Source organism: Saccopteryx bilineata, chromosome 6 (assembly GCF_036850765.1).
Source record: "Saccopteryx bilineata isolate mSacBil1 chromosome 6, mSacBil1_pri_phased_curated, whole genome shotgun sequence".
NCBI classification, from domain to species: domain Eukaryota; kingdom Metazoa; phylum Chordata; class Mammalia; order Chiroptera; family Emballonuridae; genus Saccopteryx; species Saccopteryx bilineata.
Genome location: NC_089495.1, coordinates 108772184 through 108798713, shown reverse-complemented (window position 1 = coordinate 108798713; position 26530 = coordinate 108772184). Strand labels below are relative to the sequence as shown.

At 41.9% G+C, this 26530-nt stretch overlaps 1 protein-coding gene across 2 annotated transcripts in view; it reads right to left on the bottom strand.

Moving 5' to 3' along the window:
* Positions 1 to 25361, bottom strand: part of SERPINE3 (serpin family E member 3) — a 41720-nt gene extending 16359 nt beyond the window's left edge. For both annotated transcript variants that reach the window (XM_066234141.1, XM_066234142.1), the window contains exons 1-5: positions 25315 to 25361; positions 23737 to 24012; positions 8997 to 9230; positions 7869 to 8066; positions 6813 to 7011 (exon numbers count right to left, since the gene is read on the bottom strand). In XM_066234141.1, the coding sequence (XP_066090238.1) occupies positions 6813 to 7011; positions 7869 to 8066; positions 8997 to 9230; positions 23737 to 23995 (890 nt within the window). In that variant the 5' untranslated portion in view covers positions 23996 to 24012; positions 25315 to 25361. The remainder of the gene's footprint in view (positions 1 to 6812; positions 7012 to 7868; positions 8067 to 8996; positions 9231 to 23736; positions 24013 to 25314) is intronic.
* Positions 25362 to 26530: the final 1169 nt, after the last annotated feature.

Genomic DNA, 26530 nt, shown 5'->3' with positions numbered 1-26530 from the left:
GACCTTTGGTTGTTAAAGCCCCATTTACACTTTGTTCATTCTAAACTTTTGACATATAGGACATTTTGCTTCCTATTACTGTATGTATGATATCACAAGCTACTTGAGAAGAGAGGTTATCCTTCTCAATTTTTTAATTTCCTAATAATAATATCACTGAGTACTTACCATGTGCTTGGCACTGAGAAAAGTATTTTATGTGGGTTACTTCATTTCACGCTCACATCACTGTTATCTTTATTTTACAGATGAGAAAACGGAGGGGTAAAGCATTAAAGGAACTTGCCTGAGATGACAGTGAGTGCGCAGTGAGCTCCACTCCAACCGAGGCTGTCTGAGTGCAGAGCTACCCTCTACGGTCTGTCACCTCCCGCCCCGCGTGGCATCTCACACACAGTAGGTGTGGCAAAGCTGTTGCCTGACAATTCAATATGTTTGTAATTGATAAGACCTATTTTTATGCGTGCTGTGTGAGCATGTGCCTTCGACACACAGCTGGGAAGGAATGCAAGTTAAAGCTTTGGTCTTCCTGGTAAGTCCCGAGAGCAGGAAGAAGGAGCACACCAACTTTGCACTATTTCTGCAGAGGCAAGGTGTTTCAATTTTACTATTGAAGCTGCTTTGGGAGGACTGTTGACATTATTTTTCTTTGAAAGAAAAAAAGTTTAAAATGGAATTTATATGGTCTTTTTCTAGAAACCATGCAGGATTCGTAGGAGAATAAAAATACTGGATAAGACCATTTAATATCAAAGGTCTACCCTGCCATATAAGACAAGGTAACCAATATTTTACATGAAAGTATCAGATTTTCTCATAAATAAATGTTTTGGATCCTGAGAATAGTTTCCACTAAAGGCACATGCTTTTTCTTTTCTTTTTTTAATTTTTATTTATTCATTTTAGAGAGAGGGAGAGAGAGAGAGAAACAGAGAGAGAGAGAGAGAGAGAGAGAGAAGAAAGAGACGGGGGGGAGGAGCTGGAAGCATCAACTCCCATATGTGCCTTGACCAGGCAAGCCCAGGGTTTCGAACCGGCGACCTCAGCATTTCCAAGTCGACGCTTTATCCACTGCGCCACCACAGGTCAGGCCGGCACATGCTTTTTCCAAGTCATTGCTGACATTTCCAAAAATATTTTAGATCACTTCTTCTGAAATTTCTTAAATACTTAAAGCATGTCTTTTTAAAGACTTTTACCATTAGAGCATATTGGTTAAGGGCATGGACTTGGGAACCTAGGGCTGGGATCTGAATCCTGGCTCAGCCTCTCACTGTCTGAGGGACCTGGGACAAGCTACTTTACCTCTTTTGGCCTCAGTTTGCTCATTTGTGAAACAAGCATAATGATAGTGCTTTGTTCTTAACTTTGTCAAGATTAAGTGAAATAATGCTTATAAAGTGCTCAGAACAATACCCAGCATAGCTCACATACTTTATTGTTATCATTGTGGTTTCATTCATTCTCAGTGATATTGAAAAAGACCTAACAGATATTTGAAACCAAGTAAGGTGATTATGGTTGATGATAAAGCTGTAATATCATTTTTAGTAACTAAAGATAATAGTAAAAGTGAGGTACAACTATAAATGAGTAATTTTTTCTTTTTTGTATGGCTATAAAGTCTGGTCCAGAAGAAATACTACAAAAATATCTCTAATTAAAACAACAAAAACAAAAAACCCTTTACCAAAATCAGACAAGGATATCACAGGAAAACAAAATTACAGACCAATAGCTCTTATAAATAGATGCAAAAATTCTCAACAAATACTAAACAAATTGCAACATATAAATATTATCATGACCAAATGGGATTTATTCCAGGATGCAAGGTGGGTTAAACATGTGAAAATCCACCAGTGAAAAATACCATATTTATAGAATAAAGGGCAAAGGCCTCATGATTACCTCAATAGACGTAGAGAAAACACTTGACAAAATTCAACACCCTTTCATAAACAAAAAAAAAAATCAAAACAAAACGACAAAACACACATGCAACAAATTTGGAATAGAATGGGTTTTTGGGTTTTTTTCCAAACTACAAAAAATCCACAGCCAGAATAATACTTAATGGTGGAGAACTGAGTGATTTCTTCCTAAGATCAGGAACAAGAAAAGAATGTTCACTACTTTTATTAACCTTGTACTGGAGGATATACAGGGCAATTATGAAAGAGAAAGAAATAAAATCATCCAGACTAGAAAGAAAGAAGCAAATCTATCTCTATTCAAGATGACTTAGTCTTAAACATAGAAAATCCTAAGGAATACACACACACACACACACACACACACACACACACAGAAAAACATATTAGAGCAAATAATTGAGTTAATCAAGGTGACAATATAAAATCAGGATAGGAAAATCAACTCTATTTCTTTATACTAGTAGTGAAAAGTCTAAAATTCCATATTTAATAACATCAAAGGAATAATATACTTAGAAATAAATTTAACAAAGCAGTGCTAAATTTTTTCATTGAAAACTGAAAAGCATCATTGAAAAAAACTAAAGAAAATGAGAGATCTTGTGTTTATGGACTGAGATACTTAATAGTATTAGAAAACAATATTACCTCAATTTAACTATAGCTTCTACACAATCCTTACAAAAATATTAGTTCCTTTTTTGGCAGAAGCTAAGTTAATTCTAAAATTCATTTAAAAATGCCTGGGACCTAGAATAGCCAAAACAATCTTGAAAAAACAAAGCTGAAGGACTCACTTCCTAACTTCTAAATATACTAAAAAGGTACAGTAATTAAGACTGTATGGTACTGGAAAAGTATAAACATTTATGCCTATAGAGTAGAATTTAACATCCAGAAATAAACCCACTCATTTATGGTCAATTGATTCTGACAAGGGTACCAAGAAAATTCAGTGGGATTTATCAATAAATGACACCAAGACAATTGGATAGCCTCATGCAAAGAATGAAGTTGGACCTTTCCCTCGTACCGTATACCAAAATTAATTCAAAATGAATCAAAGACCTAAAATAAGAGCTAAAACTCATAATAAAACAAAGACATAGAGCTTGTGATCTTAGTTAAGTAACGATATTTTTAGATATTACATTAAAAACATAAGAAAAATAGATTAATCTAACTTCATTAAAATTAAAAAACTTATGCTTCAAAAGACACCATCAAGAAAACTGAAAGACAGCCTATGCACAAGGAGAAAATACTTACAAATTACATATCTGATAAGAGACTAGTATCCAGAACATATAAAGAACTATTACAACTCAACAATAAAAAGACAAATAACAACTTAAAAGTGGACAAAAGATTGAAATATATATTTCTTCAAAAGAGATATATAAATGGCTGACAAGCACATGCAAAAACACTTGACATCATTAGTCATTAGGAAAACACAAATGAAAGTCACAATGAAATACTGTTTCACAGCAACTGGGATGGCTACAATAAAAAAAAAAGGATGGGCCTTTGTCTTTGTACAGCTGTTGTTATACACCATCATGAGGTCGGGTGGGCTGCAGTCACCTCCAGATGAGGAGGGGCCAAAGTGCAGAGGAACGTTGGCAGGAGGGCAGAGCAGATGAATACATCCTAATTAACATAACTAAAAATAACTATATAATTCCTGAAGGTAAGCTTTTTAATAGCCCTACTTTTTAATACATAATTTGGGGAGGTAGTCTTTATTCTCTGCCTACTTCCCTTCTCTCCATGAAAGACATTAAAAAAATTGTTGTAAAATATATATAACACAAATTTTACCATTTTAAGTATGTAATTCAGTGGCATTAAGTGCACTCACATTGTTGCCTAACTATCACCATTGTTTACTTCAGAAAATTTTATCATACCAAACTGAAACTCTGTACCATTAAACATGAAGAGGGACTAAAAAAAAAGATGGACAATAACAAGTGTTGACATGGATATGGACAAACTGGAACCCTCATATATAGTTGGTGGGAATGTAAAATAGTACAGTTCCTTAGAGAACTGTCTGGTAGTTCCTCAAATGGAAAATGTAGAGTTAACACTTAACCCTATAATTCCATTCCTAGGTATATATACCCAAGATCATTGAAATCTACACCTACACACACAAAAGTGCAGGTAAATGGTTATAAAAGCCAAAAAATGGAAACAAGCCAAAAGTGTCTTGGCACCTAAATGTCTATAAACTGGTGAAGGAATAAACAATATGTAGTATATCCATACTGTGTAATATTATTAGCCATAAAAACAAAGAAGCACAGATATATGCTACAGTAAAGATCAACTTTGAAAACACTGTTAAGTGAAAGAAGCCAGACACAAAAGGACACATATTGTATGGTTTTATTTATATGAAAGGTCCAGAATAGACAAACCCATAAAGTAGATTAGTTGTTGCCTAGGGCTGTGGGGAGAGTTGATGTGTGTGACTGCTATTGGGTATGGAGTTTCTTTTTGAGGTGATGAAAAAGGTTCTGGAATTAGATATGGTGATAGTTACATAACTTGGCAATATGCTAAAAAAAAACACCTCTGAATTGTAGACATTACAAGAATAAATTGTATAGAATATGAATTATATCTCAATTTTAAAAAAGGAAACTTCCTTAGTAAAGTACAAACCATATACCAGGATGACTAGCAGCTCCTTGAAGGAAGGGCAGAACTCATTCTAGATCTGTGAGATCTGGCGGTCTTACAAATACATATATGACTTCTAATATTAGAAATAATTGCTCATGCTTAAAGGCTTCCTGCTATGTTGAACTAATAACTAAGGGTTTTATTCATGAAACAATAGTATATTTGCATTATTACTCTTTCTTATGGGGCATTACTTCATTATGAATATTAACGATCCTTGTTAATACTATTATTGGCTTTCTTGATTATTCTTTGGCATATGATATTCCTAGTGAAGACTAATAGTCTCTATACATTTTATTTTATTTTTCTATAAAGAAAAGATTACTTTGGAAGTTAGGCATCATAATTCATTGAGAATTCACTAATGTCCCCTTTGGTGATTAACCCAAAGGCACACCTCATTGCCACACAATTTTTGCACTGCTAAATAAAACAGTGTGCAGAAGTTTTTGCTCTTGCTAAATAAAAAATACAGTCTGACTATTGACTCTGGAGCAGATCACACTAAATGATGAATAAATGATTTGTGGAATTAGAGGTAAATTCTGGCCCAAATGCTGATTTGTGTCAATCATGGTCCAAAGGTTTGTACCCAAAGCTAGACCTAAAATAGTTTTAATTCTGTCTCTACTTATTCCCTAAAGGATTTAAACCTTTTTTAAAAACTTGGTATGTTTTGCCAATGAACTATCCTCATTTTTCTAAAAATTTCTATCCTTCTTGGACAGCAGCCCTAATAATCGCAAGAAGATTTTTTAAAAAGTTCTCAGAACGGGATCAAGTGTTAACTACTACTTGTGTTACTATGATCTCTGCTCCCTTGTCCCTCCCCATTCTCCAGCATTTTTCAGGCATTTAAGATTAGCAAATTCTAAAGGTCGAATCTATGACAGCTGATAGTGCTCAATGGAGCTGGACATTTTTCTGGGGCCTCCTCCTTTCATCAACTGCTCCAGGATGAGGTCAGCCGTCTGTCTCCTAAATCCAACAAGATTATGGCAAACTTCCTCACCAGGTTGCCTTTTCTCTCTACTTCTAACATTGAAAGCTCTTCCTTCAAGAGCTTTTCTCAAATGTAACAGAAACGTTAGTGTTGCTTCTGCTGCAAGCCAGAGAGAGCTGTTGAGATATCCAGTGTTTGTGCTTTGATTTGAGATCCAAATATTTGGTTTGGAGAGATAGGCTTTATCGTAGAGTTAACTTCACCTTCTGCCTTGGCTGTGCCAGATGCCACCTTAGGCCTTGGCCCTTAACTTAATGGGTCTCTCTCTGGGCATTTTTATTCCAGTGCCTGAACTTATTTCTGACTCCTGGAGGGAGCACTGCCAAGGTCTCGACTCAGCAGAGCCAAGAACCTGGTCAGGAGAGGGGCCAAGGTGGCCCGTGGGAAGGAGCGTGAAGAATCCACACTCTGGAAATATTCTCCACTTAATGCTGATCCAAAGTCACTGTAAATTTACCCTCATTTCAAATGTACTGGAGAAGCTGTTCATTCATTTAAAGAAGTTCAATGGGGAATCTTTTGCAAAGTTATGAGTTTTACAAAAAGGTTTTTATAAAATCTAGCACTATCATTTAACTTTTTAAACAATCCATATTTTTATCTGTTGGATTTTCTTAAAGAAAGGCTCACCTCTATCTACTTAGAGGTGACAGGAAGAAACTTCAGCACAGAAAATTAAAGTCTTAAATACTTGTGCCTTAATTTGTCTTCTGATTAGAATTATATCTGTATTTGTTCAATTACATAAGCTATCTTGCCTTTTTGTTTTGGAAAAGTGACAGTTGTATGCTCATAGGATGTGATAGATTTGGGGTACATTCTCTCACTGTGACTGCACTGCCCTTCTCTGCCTGCCAGACAGCCGGCTGGGGCATGAGCTGGCGTGGGGGTCTAGGGGCCCGTCTGGCCCAGTGGGGGTGTGGAAGCTCTTCTAGAGAAGACCCCAGGAAGATAGTTCCTTCCAGTCTGTCATGAGCTAGTCAGAAGTGACTCTGAAATGGACCCAAACTCTAGGGTGACTCCCCTTTGGTCTACCCTGTAGGGGTACATTAGACAAGCTGGCCAAATGATTAAGGACAAACCCATGACTGAGACTGCCTGGCTCTCTAATCCAGGCCTGGCTGACCGGAAGAGGCTGCAGAGCGCCCTATGGCGATGCTGCAGATGCTTACCTAGGAAGGAGCACTTCCATCCGGGCTCTCCGCAGGCTGGAGGTCCAGATGTGGATGATGCTGGCTGTGAGGTGAGGCTCAATGTGGCTCAGTGGGGTGTTTTTGTCACATGGCAGCACCAGGAAGAGGCTCCCTGCAGTTCCCAGATAAGGCAGCTCCAGCACTCCCGCCTGATGGCCCACAGGGTCCTGGAACTGGCCTGGAAGTTCAATGGATGGGGGATTAGATCTGTCCCAGTACCCGGGGAACCAAACAGTCCCAGGCTCTGGGAAGGACAGGCTCATAGACTTGGAAACAATTCATTTTATTAACAGGGTGTCCACCTCACTTTCAGGAAGCAGTTTGAGGCCAAAGACTATTAGGTGCTATGGTTACCTTCTCTGATCTTAGGACCTAGAATCTCTAAGATACCTTCACAAGGCTTGAACCACAGGGCCTGCAGTGGTTGGGCATGGTGGGGACTATGACACATGGGAAAACCACAGACCCTATCTTAAAGGGGCAGCCACTATAATCTTGGCCTATTATGGCCATGTGGGGACCCAGGCTCTTTGTGCCAGATCTTCCTATCTTTGAGTGAAAGCCATAAACCCAGATGTCATTTGAAATTTTCCACACCACAGACCAGTCCACCAGGATGGGGGCTGCCTGGCACTTGCTGGCATGAGTGACCATCCGCAGTGTGGGCAGGCAGAATGGTGGTATCTCAGGACCGCGACACTTTTGGTGCAGGCATGCTCTCATTTTAGACATGATCTCAATCTTCCATCTCCTTTCTCAGCACCAGACAGTGAAGCTATGTCTGTTGTATGGGAATACCTGCCAGGGGAGGGTTTGGTCCAGACTTGCCCATTTACCAAGTGCAGAGGGAAATGTTGAGCATGAAATTGGTTTCTCTCCCCCTCTGTCCCCTCACTGTCCTCTCCTGGCTCCCCCAGCTTCCCTTGCTCCATGCATGGCACACAGAAGCAGCTGCAGGAAAACTCAGCTTGCTCCTTGCAGAGCGGACCTGCCCCTCCCCAGGTCCTCACTGCTCCGGGGTGGGGAGGAGCTCACCGTAGTTGACCTCAGCCAGTTGGTACATCATAGGGACCTGGAGGACCTGGCCCTGCGCACAGGTGAAAGGCAGGAGCTGAGTGTCCGTGGATGGGAATGTTTGCCACCAAGCACTTTGGAAAGACATGGCACTTATAAGCTCCAGCTGAGCGGACGCTGCAGCACCTTGGTTCTGCGCCGAGCCCCCTGGGTCCTCACCTGCAAGTGGGAGAGAGATGGTATGGCAGACACCTGTGCATGTGCTCTGGAGGGTGCCGAGGCAGCCACAAAGCTGCATCTGTAATCTGCTTATTAGTATCTATTAGTTGCAAATCTTGTTTATGACTAGCTGTTGCTAAGGACCAAGATTTAGTTTTCTGTTCATGTTGGGATGCTCCAGCTGGTTCATAATGGGGCCCATTTCCCGGGAAGCGTGGGGCATGCATGGCTCGGCAGACCTCTGGAAGGGACTGCGTGCTGCACCAGGAGACGCTGCTCGGAGATGCCTCCCCTCCCCCTAGCTCCCTGACGCTGGGCCTCAGCCCTGCCAGGGCCTCTGCTCAGACAACACTTCCAGGGAACCCAGGAAACACTCTTTAAATTTAAATCTCTCTAGACAGAGGAGGAGGCTGATCACTCCCCATGGGTGATCTTTGCCCAGTCCTATCAAACATATACTTTATGCTGGCCTCTGTTCTAACTGCTTTAAAAAACCCTCACTAACTTCTCCCACCAGCTCTGTTGTTATTCCCAATTTTACAGATGGGGACACTGAGCCTTGGAGAGGCTGTCCCGAGCCAAGGACCATGGAGTGGCAAAGCCATCATCCACTCAGCTGCACAAGATAGAAAGAAAGCTTGGATTTGAATCCTCGTAGCCTGGTCCCAGACCTCAGGCTCTTCCACCTGCTCCTCTTCCTTAGAAGACAATTGTCCATGGGTTGAGAGGAGCTGTGACCTTGGACCTGTGGCAGCATGAGCTGAAACAGGGAATTTTTAAGTCCATGTAGGGCACTCAAGAGGACAAACTTGTGCTGCAGATGAAGGCAGTCCAAGTATGCATCTACATGGCTTCTGACAAGTACTAGCTGGTGTTTGGTCTTGTAGCCACCTGACATTAGCCTCATTGAGAATGACAGTCTTGTCTTACCTGCATTCTTCCTGGAGACCCACTCCATGGCCTGGCCGGTAGTGCTATTGGGCTCGCTTAGGTTGGCTGGCTCCAGGCTGCAGTTGGCCCACCAGGAAACCCGCTCCACAAAGCAAGGGGAGAGTGGCACCCCTGTGTGCACGGCAAGGGTGCAGGCCAGCTCCATCTTGGTGCCTTGTCTGGGGTTGCGTAGTGCAGCATAAACAGCATGCAAGAACTCTCTCACTGTTGGGTCTGTGGGAAAGGTGTTTGGATAAACTGACAGTGGTGTGAGCAGGGAGTTAGCAGTTCCATTTGCACACTGCACTGCAATGCAGCTCCAGCACTCTCCTCTTGTTTCATGAGGTCCACTTACCACATACAGCCAGTCAGGTCAGGTCACAGCAAAACTGATCAGAAATTAGCCTGAATTTACAGATCCACACAAGTTGGGGGAAAAATCATGCTAGATCTGAAGCAAGTCAAGCTGTGATTAAGTTGTATGGGGAAACTACGGACATCTCAGGGGCTTCTTTTCCTTAAACTCTTTTTTAAAATTTTGTTTTATTTTCCGAAGTTACAAGTGGGGAGGCAGTCAGATAGACTCTCGCATGTGCCCAACCATGATCCACCCGGCATGCCCACCAGGGGATGATGCTCTGCCCATCTGGGACATTGCTCTGTTGCAGCTGGAGCCATTCCAGCACCTGAGGTGGGGCCATGGAGCCATCCTCAGCGCCCGTGCAAACTTTGCTCCAATGGAGCCTTGGCTGCCGGAGAGGAAGAGAGAGACAGAGAGAAAGGAGAGGGGGAAGGGTGGAAAAGCAGATGGGCGCTTCTCCTGTCTTCCCTGGCTGGGAATTGAACCTGGGACTTCCACATGCTGGGCCGACGCTCTACCGCTGAGCCAACCAGCCAGGGCTTCTTAAACTCTGATTCAGAAATAATGATCAAGCATGAGGAGAGATGGCAGAAAAGCTGCAGGTCTGGTGTACAGGGAAATGGGGCTCCGTATATTTACTAAGTCAACAATTTATGGAGAAAGTCACAAGTAAACAGAGATAGGAGAGAATGGCACTGTGAGGAGTGATACTGATAAATCTCCCCAAAATTTCAACAAGCTCTTCAACTAGAGACAGAAAAATCTATCCTTGGAGTGTCTAGAAGTCCCACACACTGAACACGAAGGTATGATCGAGCGAAAAATTGACTAAATATATAATCAACTCTGAAGGAAATAAGATGGAGAAAGGAACACTCCGTCTTCCTCACTAACCTAAGCAAGGGCTGCTTTCATTTGGAACTGAGAGAGTAGGAGCTAAGGCGGGCAAAGGGGGTGGAGAGAGCCAGGCTGTGGCACAGACGTCCAAGCCAAGGAAAGACTGTGCCTGCGGCGACCCAGCCAATGCAAGCTAATGCCCGTGCCAGACCCTGACAAAGATGGGTGAGTGGCAGCAGCCATTAGACCTGATATCCTGGTCAGCGAGCATGGATAGTGTGTGAGAGGTTCCTCCTAGCACCCCGGGAGTGGGCACCTGTGTTACTGGACAGAGGGGAAGAGTCAGAGGCCTTTGTGTGGGCTGTGACCAGAGTCTTGGTGTGGTCACCCTGCACCCCGAACAGCGTCACGCAGGGAGTACACGAAAGCGAACTTCCCTACGCCTGAACTTCTCCAGGTGGGCAGGGTGCCTCACCCAGCCATACAAGCTAACAGACCTGGGAAGGATTAGCTTAACCCACAGTCTGCTCACCTCCCAACTGACCTATGCAGCTCTAACTGACAAGATCTCTCTCAGTTCAGTGATCTAAGACAAGAGGTGTGATATTCTTTAGTGCCTCTTGCTATGCACGTAGGGGTAGGGGCAACTTCTGATTGGCAGAGCTTTCATACTCAGGGATATACATTAAAAAGAGGGATTTGGCAGCTTGTAAGACCTCCTGTTTTGCAAACAGCAACTAGGGCATCTTCTACCCAGCACAAACATGTTACAAAGTGCAAAAGCCTGGGGAGAGTGGTCCGACAGAGTGCTGAGGCATACTGGACACTCCTGGAGGCACATAGAAAGGCACCTTGAAAGCAATTGGCTTCCAGCCCCGCCTGATTATGCTAGTGGCTCTGACTGACAGAGCCTTACCCAGAGCCCTGAGCTGGGTGGGGATAGAGTGGGGATTTTCCAGCTCTTTGAGCCTCTTACTCTCCAGGCAGAGGCAACAGCAACCCCATAGCTGGATAATCAGGCTGCTAATTCGGGAAGGAAAGACTAGGAGAGAGGCTCCAGGAAAACGGACTCTCTCACTGTCGGAGCCTACAAATGCTAACGAGCCTTGACTGCCAATGAGACTGAAGCCTAATATATGACATTGCCATAGAGACTTATCAACTGCAAACCTCTACCTAAGTGAGCCACAGAGGCAGAACCTGGGGTACAGAGTCACTGACCAGGAAGAAGGAGAGGAAAGAAAAAGGAAGAAGATAGCCTCTCAAAATAAAGAAAAATCCACAGACTTTATAACCTTTTCCATTTTTTTTTTGTTTATTTCTTTCATCATCTTGTCTTGATTATTTTCTTCTTCCACTTTGGTTGTTTTATTCTCTGCCCATCTTATTCTTCCCTCTTCTTGAACTATACCACCCATAAGTGTTATATTTCCCATTTTCTTTCTTTTCTTCTTTCTTTCTCTCTATGAGGGATGCACTCCAAAACCCTTAACTCTCTCTCTTTTGGTTCTTTTTTCTTTTTTTGTTTTTTCCTCTTTCTTTTTTCTCCCTCTATATTAGTTTCTTCTTTTCTCCTTTACTTTTCCTCTCATTAAATCCTCAATCACAAAGAAATTATTGTATTTGGGACTCAAATTTTTCTTTGTGGCACTTTGGGTGCTTTTTACTTCACTTTTTAACTCAGCAGTGCTCCCAAACCTGGCTCTCCATTTTATCTAGTTTTTGCTCCACTTAATACAATAGTAATTTTCCCCTTTTCCCTGTTTCCCTCTTATTTCTCTCATCATATCTCTTAGTCAACCATCACCTAAAAGCAAATCATTTTATTCTTGACCCAAATTTTTTCCTTTTTTGCATTTTGTGGGTCCATACCCCCTTTTTTGCCCCTTTATCACTTCTCCCCAACTCAGGCCCTCTGTTATAGGTAGTTTTTGTTTTATTTAGCACAAAATAATTCACAGTTCATCACAATTTTTTCTCAAGGAGGAGGGGAGAGGAGAGGAGAGGAGAAAAAAAAAGGGAAATAATAAATTTTCTTTTTCTTTTTTTGTTTTACTTTTTATTCTTTATTAATTCTCATTAGTACTATCAAAAAAACCACCCTCAGATGCCATTAAGGAAAAGGAAATCCAATATCATGGATACAAAAGACAGAGATGTAGCACAGATAGATGAGGAAAAATCTATGAAGAAAAAATTTAATATATTGGAAAACTTGGAGCTAAATGACAGAGAATTTAAAATAGAAATCCTAAAAATACTCAGAGCTCCACAAGAGAACATAGAAAGGCAATTTAGGGAGCTCAGAAAACAACTCAATGAACACAAAGAATATATTACCAAGGAAATTAAAACTATAAAAACAAATCAAACAGAGATGAAAAACTCAATTCACGAACTGAAAAAAAGGTAACAAGCTTAGCTAACAGAACAGGCAAGATAGAAGGTAGGATTAGTGAAATAGAAGACAAGCAACTTGAGGCACAACAGAGAGAAGAAGAAAGAGACTCAAAAATTAAAAAAATGAGCCTAACCAGGCGGTGGCGCAGTGGATAGAGCATCGAACTGCTATGCAGAAGGACACAGGTTCGAGACCCCGAGGTCGCCAGCCTGAGCATGGGCTCATCTGGTTTGAGCAAAAGCTCACCAGCTTGGACTCAAGGTCGCTGGTGTGAGCAAGGGGTTACTCGGTCTGCTGAAGGCCCATGGTCAAGGCACATATGAGAAAGCAATCAATGAACAACTAAGGTGTCGCAACAAAAAACTGATGATTGATGCTTCTCATCTCTCTCCATTCCTGTCTGTCTGTCCCTATCTATCCCTCTCTCTGACTCTCTCTCTCTGTCCCTGAAAAAAAAAATTAAAAAAAAATTAAAAAAATGAGAAAGCCCTACAGGAATTGTCTGACTCCATCAAAAAGACTAACATAAGAATAATAGGTATATCAGAGGGAGAAGAAAGAGAAAATGGAATGGAGAACATATTCAAACAAATAATAGGTGAGAACTTCCCAAGCCTGTGGAAAGAACTAAAGCCTCAAATTCAAGAAGCAAACAGAACTCCGAGTTTTATTAACTCCAACAAACCTACTCCAAGGCACATCATAATGAAATTGGCACAAACCAACGACAAAGAAAAAATTCTCAAGGCAGCCAGGGAAAAGAAGAATACAACATATAAAGGAAGGCCTATTAGATTATCATCGGATTTCTCAGCAGAACCTCCATAAGCTAGAAGAGAGTCGACCCCAATACTTAAATTCCTGAAAGAGAGGAACTTTCAGCCAGGAATACTATACCCATCAAAGCTATCCTTCAAATATGAAGGAGAAATAAAAACATTCACAGATAAGAAAAGATGAGGGAATTTATCAGCAGAAAACCCCCACTCCAGGAATTATTAAAGGGGGTTTTCCAACCAGATAAAAAGAACAAAACAAAGCAAAACCACAAGTAAAAGCTTCACCAAGAACACAATAAAACCAAATTTACACTGTGACAACAAAAACAAAAAAAAGAGGGGAGAGGATGGAGATTAATAGTAGCAAAGGACGATGGAGTGTAGAAGCACTCATAAAATAGTGCACTACAATGAACATGGTAGGTACCCTTTCATTACTTAATGGTAACCACCCTTGAAAAAACCACCACAAAAACACTGGACTTAAAAAAGGTAGCAACAGAGGAAAGAAGTATGGAATACAAACAAACAAAAACAAATGATAGAAAAACAAAAGAGAAGAATCAAACAAGATACAAAACTAACAGAAAGCAATTTATAAAATGGCAATAGGGAACCCACAAGTGTCAATAATTACACTAAATGTAAATGGATTAAACTCACCAATAAAAAGACACAGAGTACCAAAATGGATTTAAAAAGAAAATCCAACTGTATGCTGCCTACAAGAAACACATCTAAGCAACAAGGATAAAAACAAATTCAAAGTGAAAGGCTGAAAAACAATACTCTAAGCAAATAACATCCAAAAAAAAGCAAGTGTAGCAATACTCATATCTAATAATGCTGACTACAAGACAGCAAAAGTACTCAGAGACAAAAATGGTCATTTCACAATGATTAAGGGAACACTGAATCAAGAAGACATAACAATTCTTAATATATAAGCACCAAACCAAGGAGCACCAAAATATATGACAGCTACTTATTGACCCTAAAACAAAAACTGAGAAAAATACAATCATACTTGGATACCTCAATACACCGCTGACAGCTCTAGATCATTTATCCAAACAGAAAATCAATAAAGATATAATGGCCTTAAACAAAACACTAGAACACCTGGATATGATAGACATCTACAGGACATTTCATCCCAAAGCGACAGAGTATACATTTTTCTCTTGTGTACATGGGACATTGACAAGAATTGACCATATGTTGGACCACAAAAATAACATCAGCAAATTCAGAAAAATCAAGCATATTTTCTTATCATAAAGCCTTGAAACTAGAATTCAACTGCAAAAAAGAGAAAAAAAAAACCCACAAAAATGTGGAAACTAAACAACATACTTTTAAAAAATGAATGGGTCAAAGAAGAAATAAGTGCAGAGATCAAAAGATATATACAGACAAATGAAAATGACAATACAACATATCAGAATCTAAGGGGTGCAGCAAAAGCTGCAAGTTCATATCACTTCAGGCCTATATGAACAAACAAGAGAGAGCCCAAGTGAACCACTTAACTTCACACTTTAAGGAACTAGAAAAAGAAGAACAAAGACAACCCAAAACCAGCTGAAGAAAGGAGATAATAAAAATCAGAGCAGAAATAAATGAAATAGAGAACAGAAAAACTATAAAAAAAATTAATAGAACAAGAAGCTGGTTCTTTGAAAAGATCAACAAAATTGACAAACCCTTGGCAAGACTCACCAAGGAAAAAAGAGAAAGGACTCATATAAACAAAATCCAAAATGAAAGAGGAGAAATCACCACAGATATCATAGATATACAAAGAATTATTGTAGAATACTATGAAAAACTATATGCCACTAAATTCAACAATCTAGAAGAAATGGATAAATTCCTAGTACAATACAACCTTCCTAGGCTGAGTTAAGAAGAAGAAGAAAGCCTAAACAGACCAATTAGCAAGGAAGAAATAGAAAAAACTATTAAAAACCTCCCCCAAAATAAAAGTCCAGACGGTTATACTAGTGAATTCTGTCAAACATTCAAAGAAGACTTGGTTCCTATTCTACTCAAAGTCTTTCAAAAAATTGAAGAAGAAGCAATACTTCCAAACACATTTTATGAGGCCTACATAACCCTCATACTGAAACCTGGCAAGGACTGCACAAAAAAAGAAAACTACAGACCAATATCTCTAATGAATACAGATGCTAAAATACTAAACAAAATACTAGCAAATCTAATACAACAACATATTAAAAAAATAATACATCATGATCAAGTGGGATTCATCCCAGAATCTCAAGGATGGTTTAACATACGTAAAACGGTTAACGTAATACACCATATCAACAAAACAAAGAACAAAAACCACATGATCTTATCAATAGATGCAGAAAAGGCATTCAATAAAATACAATACAATTTTATGTTTAAGACACTCAACAAAATGGGTATAGAAGAAAAATATCTCAACATGATAAAGGCCATATGTGATAAACCATCAGCTAACATCATATTAAATGGCACAAAACTGAAGGCTTTCCCCCTTAAATCAGGAACAAGACAGGGTTGTCTACTCTCTCCACTCTTATTTAACGTGGTGCTAGAGGTTCTGGCCAGAGCAATCAGACAAGACAAAGAAATAAAAGGCATCCATATCAGAAAAGAAGAAGTAAAGGAATCACTTTTTGCAGATGATATGATCCTATACATCAAAAACCCCAAAGAATTCACAAAAAGATTACTAGAAACAATAAGCCAATACAGTAAGGTCGCAGGATACAAAATTAATATACAAAAGTCCATAGCCTTTCTATATTCCAACAATAAAACATTAGAGAACGAACTCAAAAAAATAATCCCCTTCAGATTGCAACCAAAAAATATAATACCTAGGAATAAACATAACAAAGAATGTAAAGGACCTATATAATAAAAACTACAAAGCATTTTTAAGGGAAATCAAAAAAGATACAATAAGATGGAAAAATATTCCTTGTTCTTGGATAGGAAGAATAAATATAATCAAAATGGCCATATTACCCAAAGCAATATACAAATTTAATGCAATTCCCATCAAAATTCCAATGACATTTTTTAAAGAAATGGAACAAAAAATCATCAGATTTATATGGAACTATAAAAAACCCCGAATAGCCAAAGCAATCCTAAAGAAAAAGAATGAAGCTGAGGGCATTATAATACCTGACTTCAAACTCTATTATAGAGGCACGACAATCAAAACAGCATGATATTGGCAGAAAAATAGACACTCAGACCAATGGAACAGAATAGAAAGTCCAGAAATAAAACCACATATATATGGTCAAATAATTTTTGATAATGGGGCCAACAACACACAATGGAGAAAAGAAAGCCTCTTCAACAAATGGTGCTGGGAAAACTGGAAAGCCACATGCAAAGGAATGAAACTCGACTACAGTTTGTCCCCCTGTACTAAAATTAATTCAAAATGGATCAAAGACCTAAATATAAAACCTGAAACAATAAAGTACATAGAAGAAGGCATAGGTTCTAAACTCATGGACCTTGGTTTTAAAGAGCATTTTATGAATTTGACTCCAAACGCAAGGGAAGTGAAGGCAAACATAAATGAATGGGACTACATCAGACTAAGAAGGTTTTGCTCAGCAAGAGAAACTGACAACAAAATAAACAGACAGCCAACTAAATGGGAAATGATATTTTCAAACAACAGCTCAGATAAGGGCCAAAATATACAAAGAACTCATAAAACTCAACAACAAACAAACAAACAATCCAATAAAAAAATGGGAAGAGGACATGAACAGACACTTCTCCCAGGAAGAAATACAAATGGCCAACAGATATATGAGATGCTCATCTCATTAGTTATTAGAGAAATGCAAATCAAAACTGCAATGAGATACCTCACACCTGTTAGATTAGCTATTATGAACAAGACAGGTACTAGCAAATGTTGGAGAGGCTGTGGAGAAAAAGAAACCCTCATTCACTGTTGGTGGGAATGTAAAGTAGTACAACCATTATGGAAGAAAGTATGGTGGTTCCTCAAAAAACTGAAAATAGGACTACCTTATGACCCAGCAATCCCTCCATTTGGTATATACCCCCCAAACTCATAAATATTGATACATAAAGACACATGCAGCCCCATGTTCATTGCAGCATTGTTCACAGTGGCCACTACATGGAAACAACCAAAAAGCCCTTTAATAGATAACTGGATAAAGAAGATGTGGCACATATACACTATGGAATACTACTCAGCCATAAGAAATGATGACATCGAATCATTTACAACAAAATGGTGGGATCATGATAACATTATACAGAGTGGAATAAGTAAATCAGAAAAAAACAAGAACTGCATTATTCCATACATAGGTGGGACATAAAAATGAGACTAGAGACATGGACAAGAGTGTGGTGGTTACTGGGGGGGGGGGGGAGGAGAGGGAGGGAGAGGGGAAGGGGGAGGGGCAGAAAGAAAACTAGATAGAAGGTAATGGAGGACAATCTGACTTTGGGTGATGGGTATGCAACATAATTGAATGACAAGATAACCTGGACATGTTTTCTTTGAGCATATGTACCCTGGTTTATTGATGTCACCCCATTAAAATTAATAAAAATTAAAAAACAAAACAAAACAGAGATAGATCTTGGCCAAAGTGTCAGATGGTTAATAGATCTTGTACAGGGCCTAAAATCACCCCCATGACTGCACTTCACAAACATCAGTGACATTTGGATGCCATCTCTTTCAGAACTATGCTTTCAATTGAAGAAACACAGAGTAAAGGTAAGAATGCCTCTCATACCCCACCCCTGCTCCCTGAGACCCAGCAGACAGCTTGTGTTATTTACATCAGCGAGAGCCTGCATAGAGGTTGAAGAAATAACAAGCATTTGAGAGAGTCAATAGTTTCCACTTTCTTGGGTGACAGCTTGTCTCCTAGTTACTTACTGCTCATATAAGAGATCGCTCCCTTCCCTGCCTCCATGATCAATGCAGATTCCTTTGATTCCTTCTCCACTCTAGCATCATCCACAACTGTGGCTCATCTTCTGCCTGGGCATCTGCAGCTGGAGTGAGGCCTCGCCCACCGCTGAGTCAGAACACAGCTGAGGATGCCGAGTTTCCTGCTCCTGACACCTGCAGGCTGGGCTTCCCCGCCAGTCAGTGTCCTTCCAGGGCAGGCTGGCTCTGGAACATGGCCCTTTTCTTCATTTCCCTTGCCTCTCCTGCCTCTTAGGCACAGCCCCCTGGTTGTCCACAGATCTCCTCTGTGTGTTAGGCGAACGTGATAACCACTACACTACGGAAACTAAACTGATCTCCTCTGTGTGACACACGATTTATACCCTCTCCCCACACCACCATGCCTTGGCTGGTTCTCTCAGGACACCTGTTGGAATGTGTCTCTGACCTGCCCTGGGATCCACCCACTTGGAAACCCTTCATGTCAGGGAGGCCAGGCCAGGAGGCAGCAGCAGACTCCCGACCTGCCTGGCCAAAATTCTCTGCAGGGGCCTGGGCACCCACGCTTCACCCCGCCAGAGCCCTAGGCTACCAGGCGCAGGGCACAGTTCTGGACAGATTTCACGCTAAGAACATTTCACTTCATAGAATCTACAACTGTAAAAAAAAATAACTCAGAATGTATATATCTCATGAATTATAGCCCAATTTCAATGCTTGCCTTTTATTTTCGTGAGAAAAGAAATGAATGAAAAATAATACTCATCAGATTATCCTCTCCTGAGGAGATCATAGGTACTTAGAGAATCTTGTCCCTGTGAAATGTTGACTGTCTGCAGAGGTGAAATGAGTCATCTCAGTGGTCCATACTGTAGTGTGACCTTTGGGAAGGGCCAGGGGACCAACTGTTTTTTTAGCCGGACACATTAAAGTAGCAGAATTAGTTGGCTTGAGAGATGTTCCCCTCACCTGAGCCTAGTGTGCTCCGCCCACTCAACCCAGGCAGAGTTTCCCAGACGCTGCGGGGTGTCCAGCACCGGAATAGAAAAAAGGGCTGGCTGCTTGGTGGTGTCCGCAGGCTGCACCAAACGCTCTGCCTTGATGATCACATTTAATCCTTTAACAACCCTGGGAATTAAAGTGCTATATGACCTGCACTTATAGATGTGGGAGTGGGACTCAGACAGGTGAATAAACTTGCTCAGGGTCACTGCCCTCCTGCCCACAGGTGAAGGACAGGTGGCTGGGAGCTCTCTGTCCCCTGCTTGGCAGAGCCTTGTCCTCTTGGAATGAACATGGGCACAAAGCATATGGGGCACAAAGCCTCCGATTCTGCTTTATTGCCATGTAGGACCTAGGTCCTTTTTGGTGATGGGGCAAAAGGGACTGATGTGAGCAATGACAAAGAACTCTCCTGCAGCCCTTCTCAGAGAACCCTGTCACTGCTGGCTTCATTCCTTCTGGCCTCTTTCTCCTAGAAAGCCATCTTTCTAGCCGGACAGGGGTGTGGTGGCTCTCCTAGCATAACAAGCAGGGAGGGAGGCTGAGGAAGGGAAGCCACGGGCTGCAGTGGATCAGAACTATCCTGAAGGAGGTGTGCACCGTGTGAGGAGAAGGTGCCAGGAAGCACACAGAGTGAGAGGAGAACGGTGGAAGAAACGGTATTTCTGTGGGTCTTTCTTGCTGCGGCACAGCCATTTAGCTCATCAGCAAGGCTGGCGTGGAGACTGCCTTCCATGTTAAAACCTTGCCTGAACTGAACTTCCTGAGTATAACACAATGTCTGGTGGGTCCTGACTTTGTAAGGTTAATGTTCATAAAAATTTCAAGCTATAAGAACCATCTTTTTGACACTGTTTTAATTGCCTGCAAATTAAAAGAGGGTTAAGTTTAAGATGACATCCAAATGATTGGTCTGAGAGAGTAATAGGATATCTCTGGTGAAAACTACAGAAGGCAAGGATCTTATACATTCATACAACTGCTCAGTGGCCAGAGCGAGGCTGAGGAATTGTGGAAGGAATATAGGATTTGGAGTCAGAGAATCTGAAACTTGAATCCCGGCTCAGGCACTTGCCCATTGGCTGAGCTGAATCTTGCCAAATCATTAACTTCCTGTCTCATTTGTAAAATGGGGATTATTAACCGAGGCCTAGTGAGTATATGTTGTTTCTATGGAGATCAAATGACAGAATGACTATGAAAGTGAAATCCGCACAATCATCAATCAGAATTCTCTCCCAGGGGCTGGGCCACCTCCATCTCTAAGGCTTCTTTCTGTTCCTAGCAGCATTCTCATGCTTGAGAGAAAACTGTAACATCCTCTTTGTTTAACTTACCTGGAAAAGCAATGGAAATATCTAGAAATTTGAGCATTGGGAAGTTGTACATTCATGTGGTGAAAACAAAGTCTCTTTGGGTATATCGCTGGGTTGCTGGTGCCTGTTCTGAGTCTCAGGCTGTGCCTGTCTGATCAGCAGGTGGGCATCCTGGCATAGTTCCTGGTGGTCACATACTGGCTGGATACACAGTGAGAAGAAGGCAGTGCTCATGTGTCCCACTGCAAACTTGGATAGATCTTTCTGCTGATTAGACAGGAAACATGCCTCAGACCCTAGAATGTACTTTAATGCTGCTTTTAATACATGTTTGTCTGTACTGACTTTGAAAAGAAAGACTGGGCTAGGGCAGGTGGTGGGCACTGGTAGGTTGTTTTAAGTAGCATAAACAGGATTCCTTGAGCTATCCTTGGGGCAAACAAAACTACAGTGGTATTTTATTAACTACAACTCCATAAGTGGCACATTCTTGTTCATAATAGTTAACCATGACCCTGTAAAATAATAAAACAGTGTATCAGTAAGAAAAAAAAAAGTGGGAGTATATTCCACAGAGTCTGACTATTAAGCATACTTGACATTGCTAATCTTGAACAGGCTCAATGGAAACCTTGCTAATCATCACATTTGCTTAACCAGGTACTGTGATGCACCTGACAACAGAGAATTGACTATGTTCAGTCCCTTTCTCTGCGGAGAGCAACACTTGTATTTCCCACTTTTCTCTTAATCCTGACCTCTCAGAGACTCTGTTTTAAGTTAGGATGAAATGTCGGTCCCTCTTTCCTACTTCTATTTGGTCTTCATACCCCCATTCAGATATCATCTTCTGGGAGTGTTCTTGATTTGCAAGTGGAATGAATCATCCTACTTCCTGCCCCCCAGTATGAACAGACTTCAAATCAATACACTTACTGCCCTGCACAAGAGCGTATTTCCATGTGCATTGTCCTGTGAGGCGGGGTTGCTTGTGCTCAGTTTCCCTTGGAGACCCAGCTGCTGAGTTCCGCACACAGCACCAGCAGCACAGCAGGAGCAATAGGACTTGAACTGCGCTGCATTGAATCTAATGTGGCTGAAGAAGGCTCTGTGGATCTGTCTATTTGGGGATATACTTGCTGAGGACAATTAAGCTCAATTACCTGTTTGTTTTCAGTTTTCTCCAGAGAGACCACCTTTTACCAGCAGGATCATGAGAACGGGTTTGGCAGGGGACCGAGTATAGATGGAGGGCATGGGAAGCAGGCTGGTGCCCTGTGGCCCGACGTCTTACATTCTGACCTTTATGTACCACCTCAAGGCACAAGCTCCAAGGAGCTTCTTACCAAAGCTGTGTTGGTGTTAGTTCTTGTACTTTCTAAAAAATATTAACTTACACAATTGTGGCTCCCATCATTTTCTATGGACAACTTATTCGGAGATAGAGAAGAGAAACATGTGGACGAGTGTCTGTGTTAGCATGGAGTTGATAGGTTACTATCGAGGCCATGTGTTAAGCTGGAGGCCTTGAGTGTAAGCCAAGTTTGTGTGACCTGGCATTCATGAGAATCTTGCCACTGCTGGTAGAACTGTTCTAAAACACATAATCATAGGAATATGTGGGTAAAGTTGGCAGTGGCTAGAAGTCACAGATTTATGAAAGCAGTCTGGTCACCTGGGGGCAGACAACCTGGGCTTGAGTCTCAACTCTGCCACTCACTATTGATGTGTCCTTGGGCAAGTTGCTTGAACATGCTGTGCCTATTTTGATCTTCTCTAAAATAGGGATGATGATATAGTTACCTACCTCAAGACAGTTGTGACAATTAGACTAATACAGTGTGTCTGTAAAGTCATGGTGCACTTTTGACCAGTCACAGGAAAGCAACAAAAGACGATAGAAATGTGAAATCTGCACCAAATAAAAGGAAAACTCTCCCAGTTTCATACCTATTCAGTGCAGTTCGATGTGGGCTCATGCACAGATTTTTTTAGGGCTCCTTAGGTAGCTATCCCGTATAGCCTCTACAGACTCGTCACTGACTGATGGCTTTCCAGAACAGGGTTTCTCCACCAAACTGCCGGTTTCCCTCAACTGCTTATCCCACCAAGTAATGTTATTCCTGTATGATGTTGCTTCGTTATAAACGCACCGATATTCACGTTGCACTTTGGTCATGGATTTAAATTTGGCGAGCCACAGAACACACTGAACTTTCCTCTGTACCGTCCACATTTCGACTGGCATGTCCGTGGGCTGCTCCGCTGTATACACGATGTTACATCATCATCTGTGCATGGGCACATGCTGCCACATCATCCTGCAGAAACTGGGAGGGTTTTCCTTTTATTTGGTGCAGATTTCACATTTCTATAGTCTTTTGTTACTTTCCTGTGACCGGTCAAAAGTGCACCATGACTTTACGGACACACTGTATCTGTGAGGTGCTTCAGATGCAGCCTGTCACCCAGTAAGCACTGTAAAAGGGCTTATGAAATGAAACTGAAAATTTGCCATGGAATCGGAGGTTAAAGGGGAATCTTAAAGGCTGACCAGATGGTGGCGCAGTGGATAGAGCATTGACCTGAGATGCTGAGGACCTAGTTTCGAACCCTGAGGTTGCTGGCTTGAGTACCTGGTCACCAGTTTGAGCGCGTGGTCAGCTTGAGCCCAAGGTCCCTGGCTTGAAGCCCAAGGTCGCTGGCTTGAGCAAGGGGTCACTGGCTCAGCTGGAGCCCCCTGGTCAAGGCACATATGAGAAAGCAATCAATGAACAACTAAAGTGATGTAACTATGAGTTGATGCTTCTCATCTTTCTCCCTGTCTGTCCCTCTCTTCCTCCATCTCCCTAAAAAAAGGGTGTGGGGAGAAACCTTAAACACCATGGGTAACCACGACAAAGTTTAAATGCCTCCTATTACATTTCTGCCACGTGGTCACCTCCCTCTGGGTGTCCTGCACGGCGGTGGCTGGAAGCCCCCATCTCCCAAGGCAGCCTGTGTGCAGGGCAAGGAGAAGAATGAGCAGGAGTGAGAGTGTCAGAATGAGTAGGAGAGCGAGCGGCCACTTACTGTGGACGGTGTAACCCAGGGCTTCTGCCAGCTGCCGGCCTGTGTTCCCTCGGGCTCCAAACTGCAGGATCTCCAGAGGGATGGACACGGCGGTGGGAGAAACGACAACGTTTGTTCCATTTCTGTCTGCCGCCACACTTCGGTAGAGGCGGAGAGCAAGCTCCGTCTTCAGCAAGGTCAGGGCCTCGCGGAGGTTGCTGTCTCCTCCGGGCAGGTAGGACAGTAGTGGAAGGAAGAGTGAGAACAGGGGAGGCTGCATGGAGGCAGGGAGAGCTCCTGCAGTTCAGAGGGAGAGAAGGTCACATCCCGCCCAGAACCTGGGCAGTCCAGCTCTGGTCACATCCCGCCCAGAACCTGGGCAGTCCAGCTCTGTGCTCAGGGGCCAAGGATGGCTGAGGGAAGTGTTCCTTTACAGTTCTGGTCACCCACCCCCTGTCTCACCCTGCCCCCAGCTGCTCCACTGCATTCTGTGTGTCTGCAGTAGGGACACTCGCTGTGAAATGTGACCTGGAAGGCCTGGGTTTTAGGCTGCTTCTGTCCCTTACTGGGCGTGTGACCCTGGGCAAGGCCCTGGTCAGATCAGAAGCAACCAATTATGCTGAAAAAGGAAGGTAAGCAGTACTTCCTACTCATTTTCCTTGGTACTTTGCCAGCTTATAGCTGTGCCATGTCTATCAGTAATAGTAATAATAATAAGAAGAAGAATAAGAATAAGAATATCTCAGACTGTGTTAAAAAGAACTTTGTATTTTCTCAGTTAATCATTACAACAATCTTACAAAGTAGCTGTTATTATATTTCAAATGTAGAGATGATGAGGTAGAGAAAGCCCAGTGAACCATTCAAGAAAACAACATGAGGAATGGAACAGGCTCGTGATTCAAGTTCTGGTTCTGTGAGTAGTATATATAAAATATCGAGAATATAAATGCACCTGAAAATATTGATCCATGAGCTAATCATACCTAGAATATAAGAATTCTTGTGATGCAAGTTATTTTTGTTTAAAAAAAGGGCTACTTTTCATAGAGAGCAGAATTACACAAACATTATTTCTCCTAGAGAAACGTCCCCCTTCAAGGAAGCAAGGGCTTAGCTGGAAATTAGTGCAAAGAAGAGAAAGGCAAAGGCTCAATGCCTGTGCTGTGCACAGAGGTATCAGCCAGGACTGCTGTGAGAAGAACCCAGTCCAGCATCACTTCCCAAGAGAACTTTGCAAGTAAGGCCACTGAGCTAAGTGGTGTTTACTTCAGATAAAGTCCCAAGGTGAAAATTTATTCTCTTTTTCCAATTCTTCCTTCCTGCAGCCAAGCATAAGGGTGGTGCTTTGATGGCTGCATACTGTCGGGGTGGGCTGTGTGTGTGTGTGTGTGTGTGTGTGTGGATGTTTTCCTGGATATGTGTGTTTGGAGACAGTGCATCCCAGCCCAGAGTCATCTGTGAAATGATCAAGTCCCAGTGCTCCTGCAGCTCCTGTCGCCTCCCTCTGGGACACTCAGCCGTCAGCCCCTCCATGTCCCTGGGCTCCCCGTGGCCACATCCCTGCCATGGTTCACCATGGATGAGCTGCATACTCACGGGCTCTGGATCGGACTGGTGCGTTCTCTTGCTTGGTTCTGTTCGGGTGGGTTTCCGGCAGTAACGTGCTCCCCTTTTTATTTAAAAAGTGGAGCAGAATCTGCTTTGAATCACAAGACAGCACAGGGAGGAAGCTGGCAATTGCCGTCTCTGCCGGCGATGTCTCTACCACTCGGTCCAAATTCCTGGAGCCTGAGGTCCTGCAGAGAGCCAGGAGAGGGGACACAGCCCGGCCAGCAAAGCCCCGATCAGAGGTAGAGCAAGCCCTGGGGAGGGAGCCAGACACACTCGTCAAGCCTTCTTAGGCTTGTGACCTGGTAGTACCAGCAAGGAAGCCCTCTTCTAGCCCTTTATCACTTTGAGGAATTCCACTGATAACTCTGCCCTCAGAGCTTTTTCTGGGTACCTGGTACCCAGTGCTTCTAAACCCCTCCTCCTGTGAAGAAAACAATACATCAGTCTTTGGGCACTTAAAACTTTTAGCGAATGAAACTCTGCAGAAGAGAAAGCAAGCAATGCAGTCTGGAACAGGGTGACTTGCCTTAGTTACTACAATACTAATAAAAGTGAATTCACTTATTCATTTATTTGTAATTGGAGCTCTATTAACAATCTTGCTCTTCTCAGATATAACAGTTAATAAATCCAATCACTTAATTTGAGAAAGAGACCATGCTGTTAGTGAGTAAATGTACAATTTGGGAAAATATAAACAGATCTTGTCCTAAGTTTGTCCTTGTGACCAATTCAGAATTACATACATTTCTGTTAAGGTCTTAGGCATTAAGTTAAGTTCAAAATACACGATAGGTTACATACTGTTAGAGATTAAAGAAAGAGGACAACATTTGGAAATAAATGCAATTCTTAGTAATTATCTCTCAGGTACTTGTTAGTGTTGATATTTCAGAATGAATGAGACTGCTTTTCATCTCACCACTACTCATAGTCCTGTAATCAGTGGGTAACTCACTTTAAAGCAGAGTATCATTGCTGACATTCAAGCCTAGTATGGTTTATAGGTCTTAGGACAATTACAGTTCTATAATTTTTTCACATAAAACCTCCCCAAGTCTTCAATTTAGATAGAAGCACATTATTGTATGCCATGGACTGAACTCAGTATGATGGGAGAATGTATGTAGAACTTATTCCATAGCACCCAGAGAGGGTATCCCATCCACACATCCATTCAGCCATCCATCCGACAAACGTC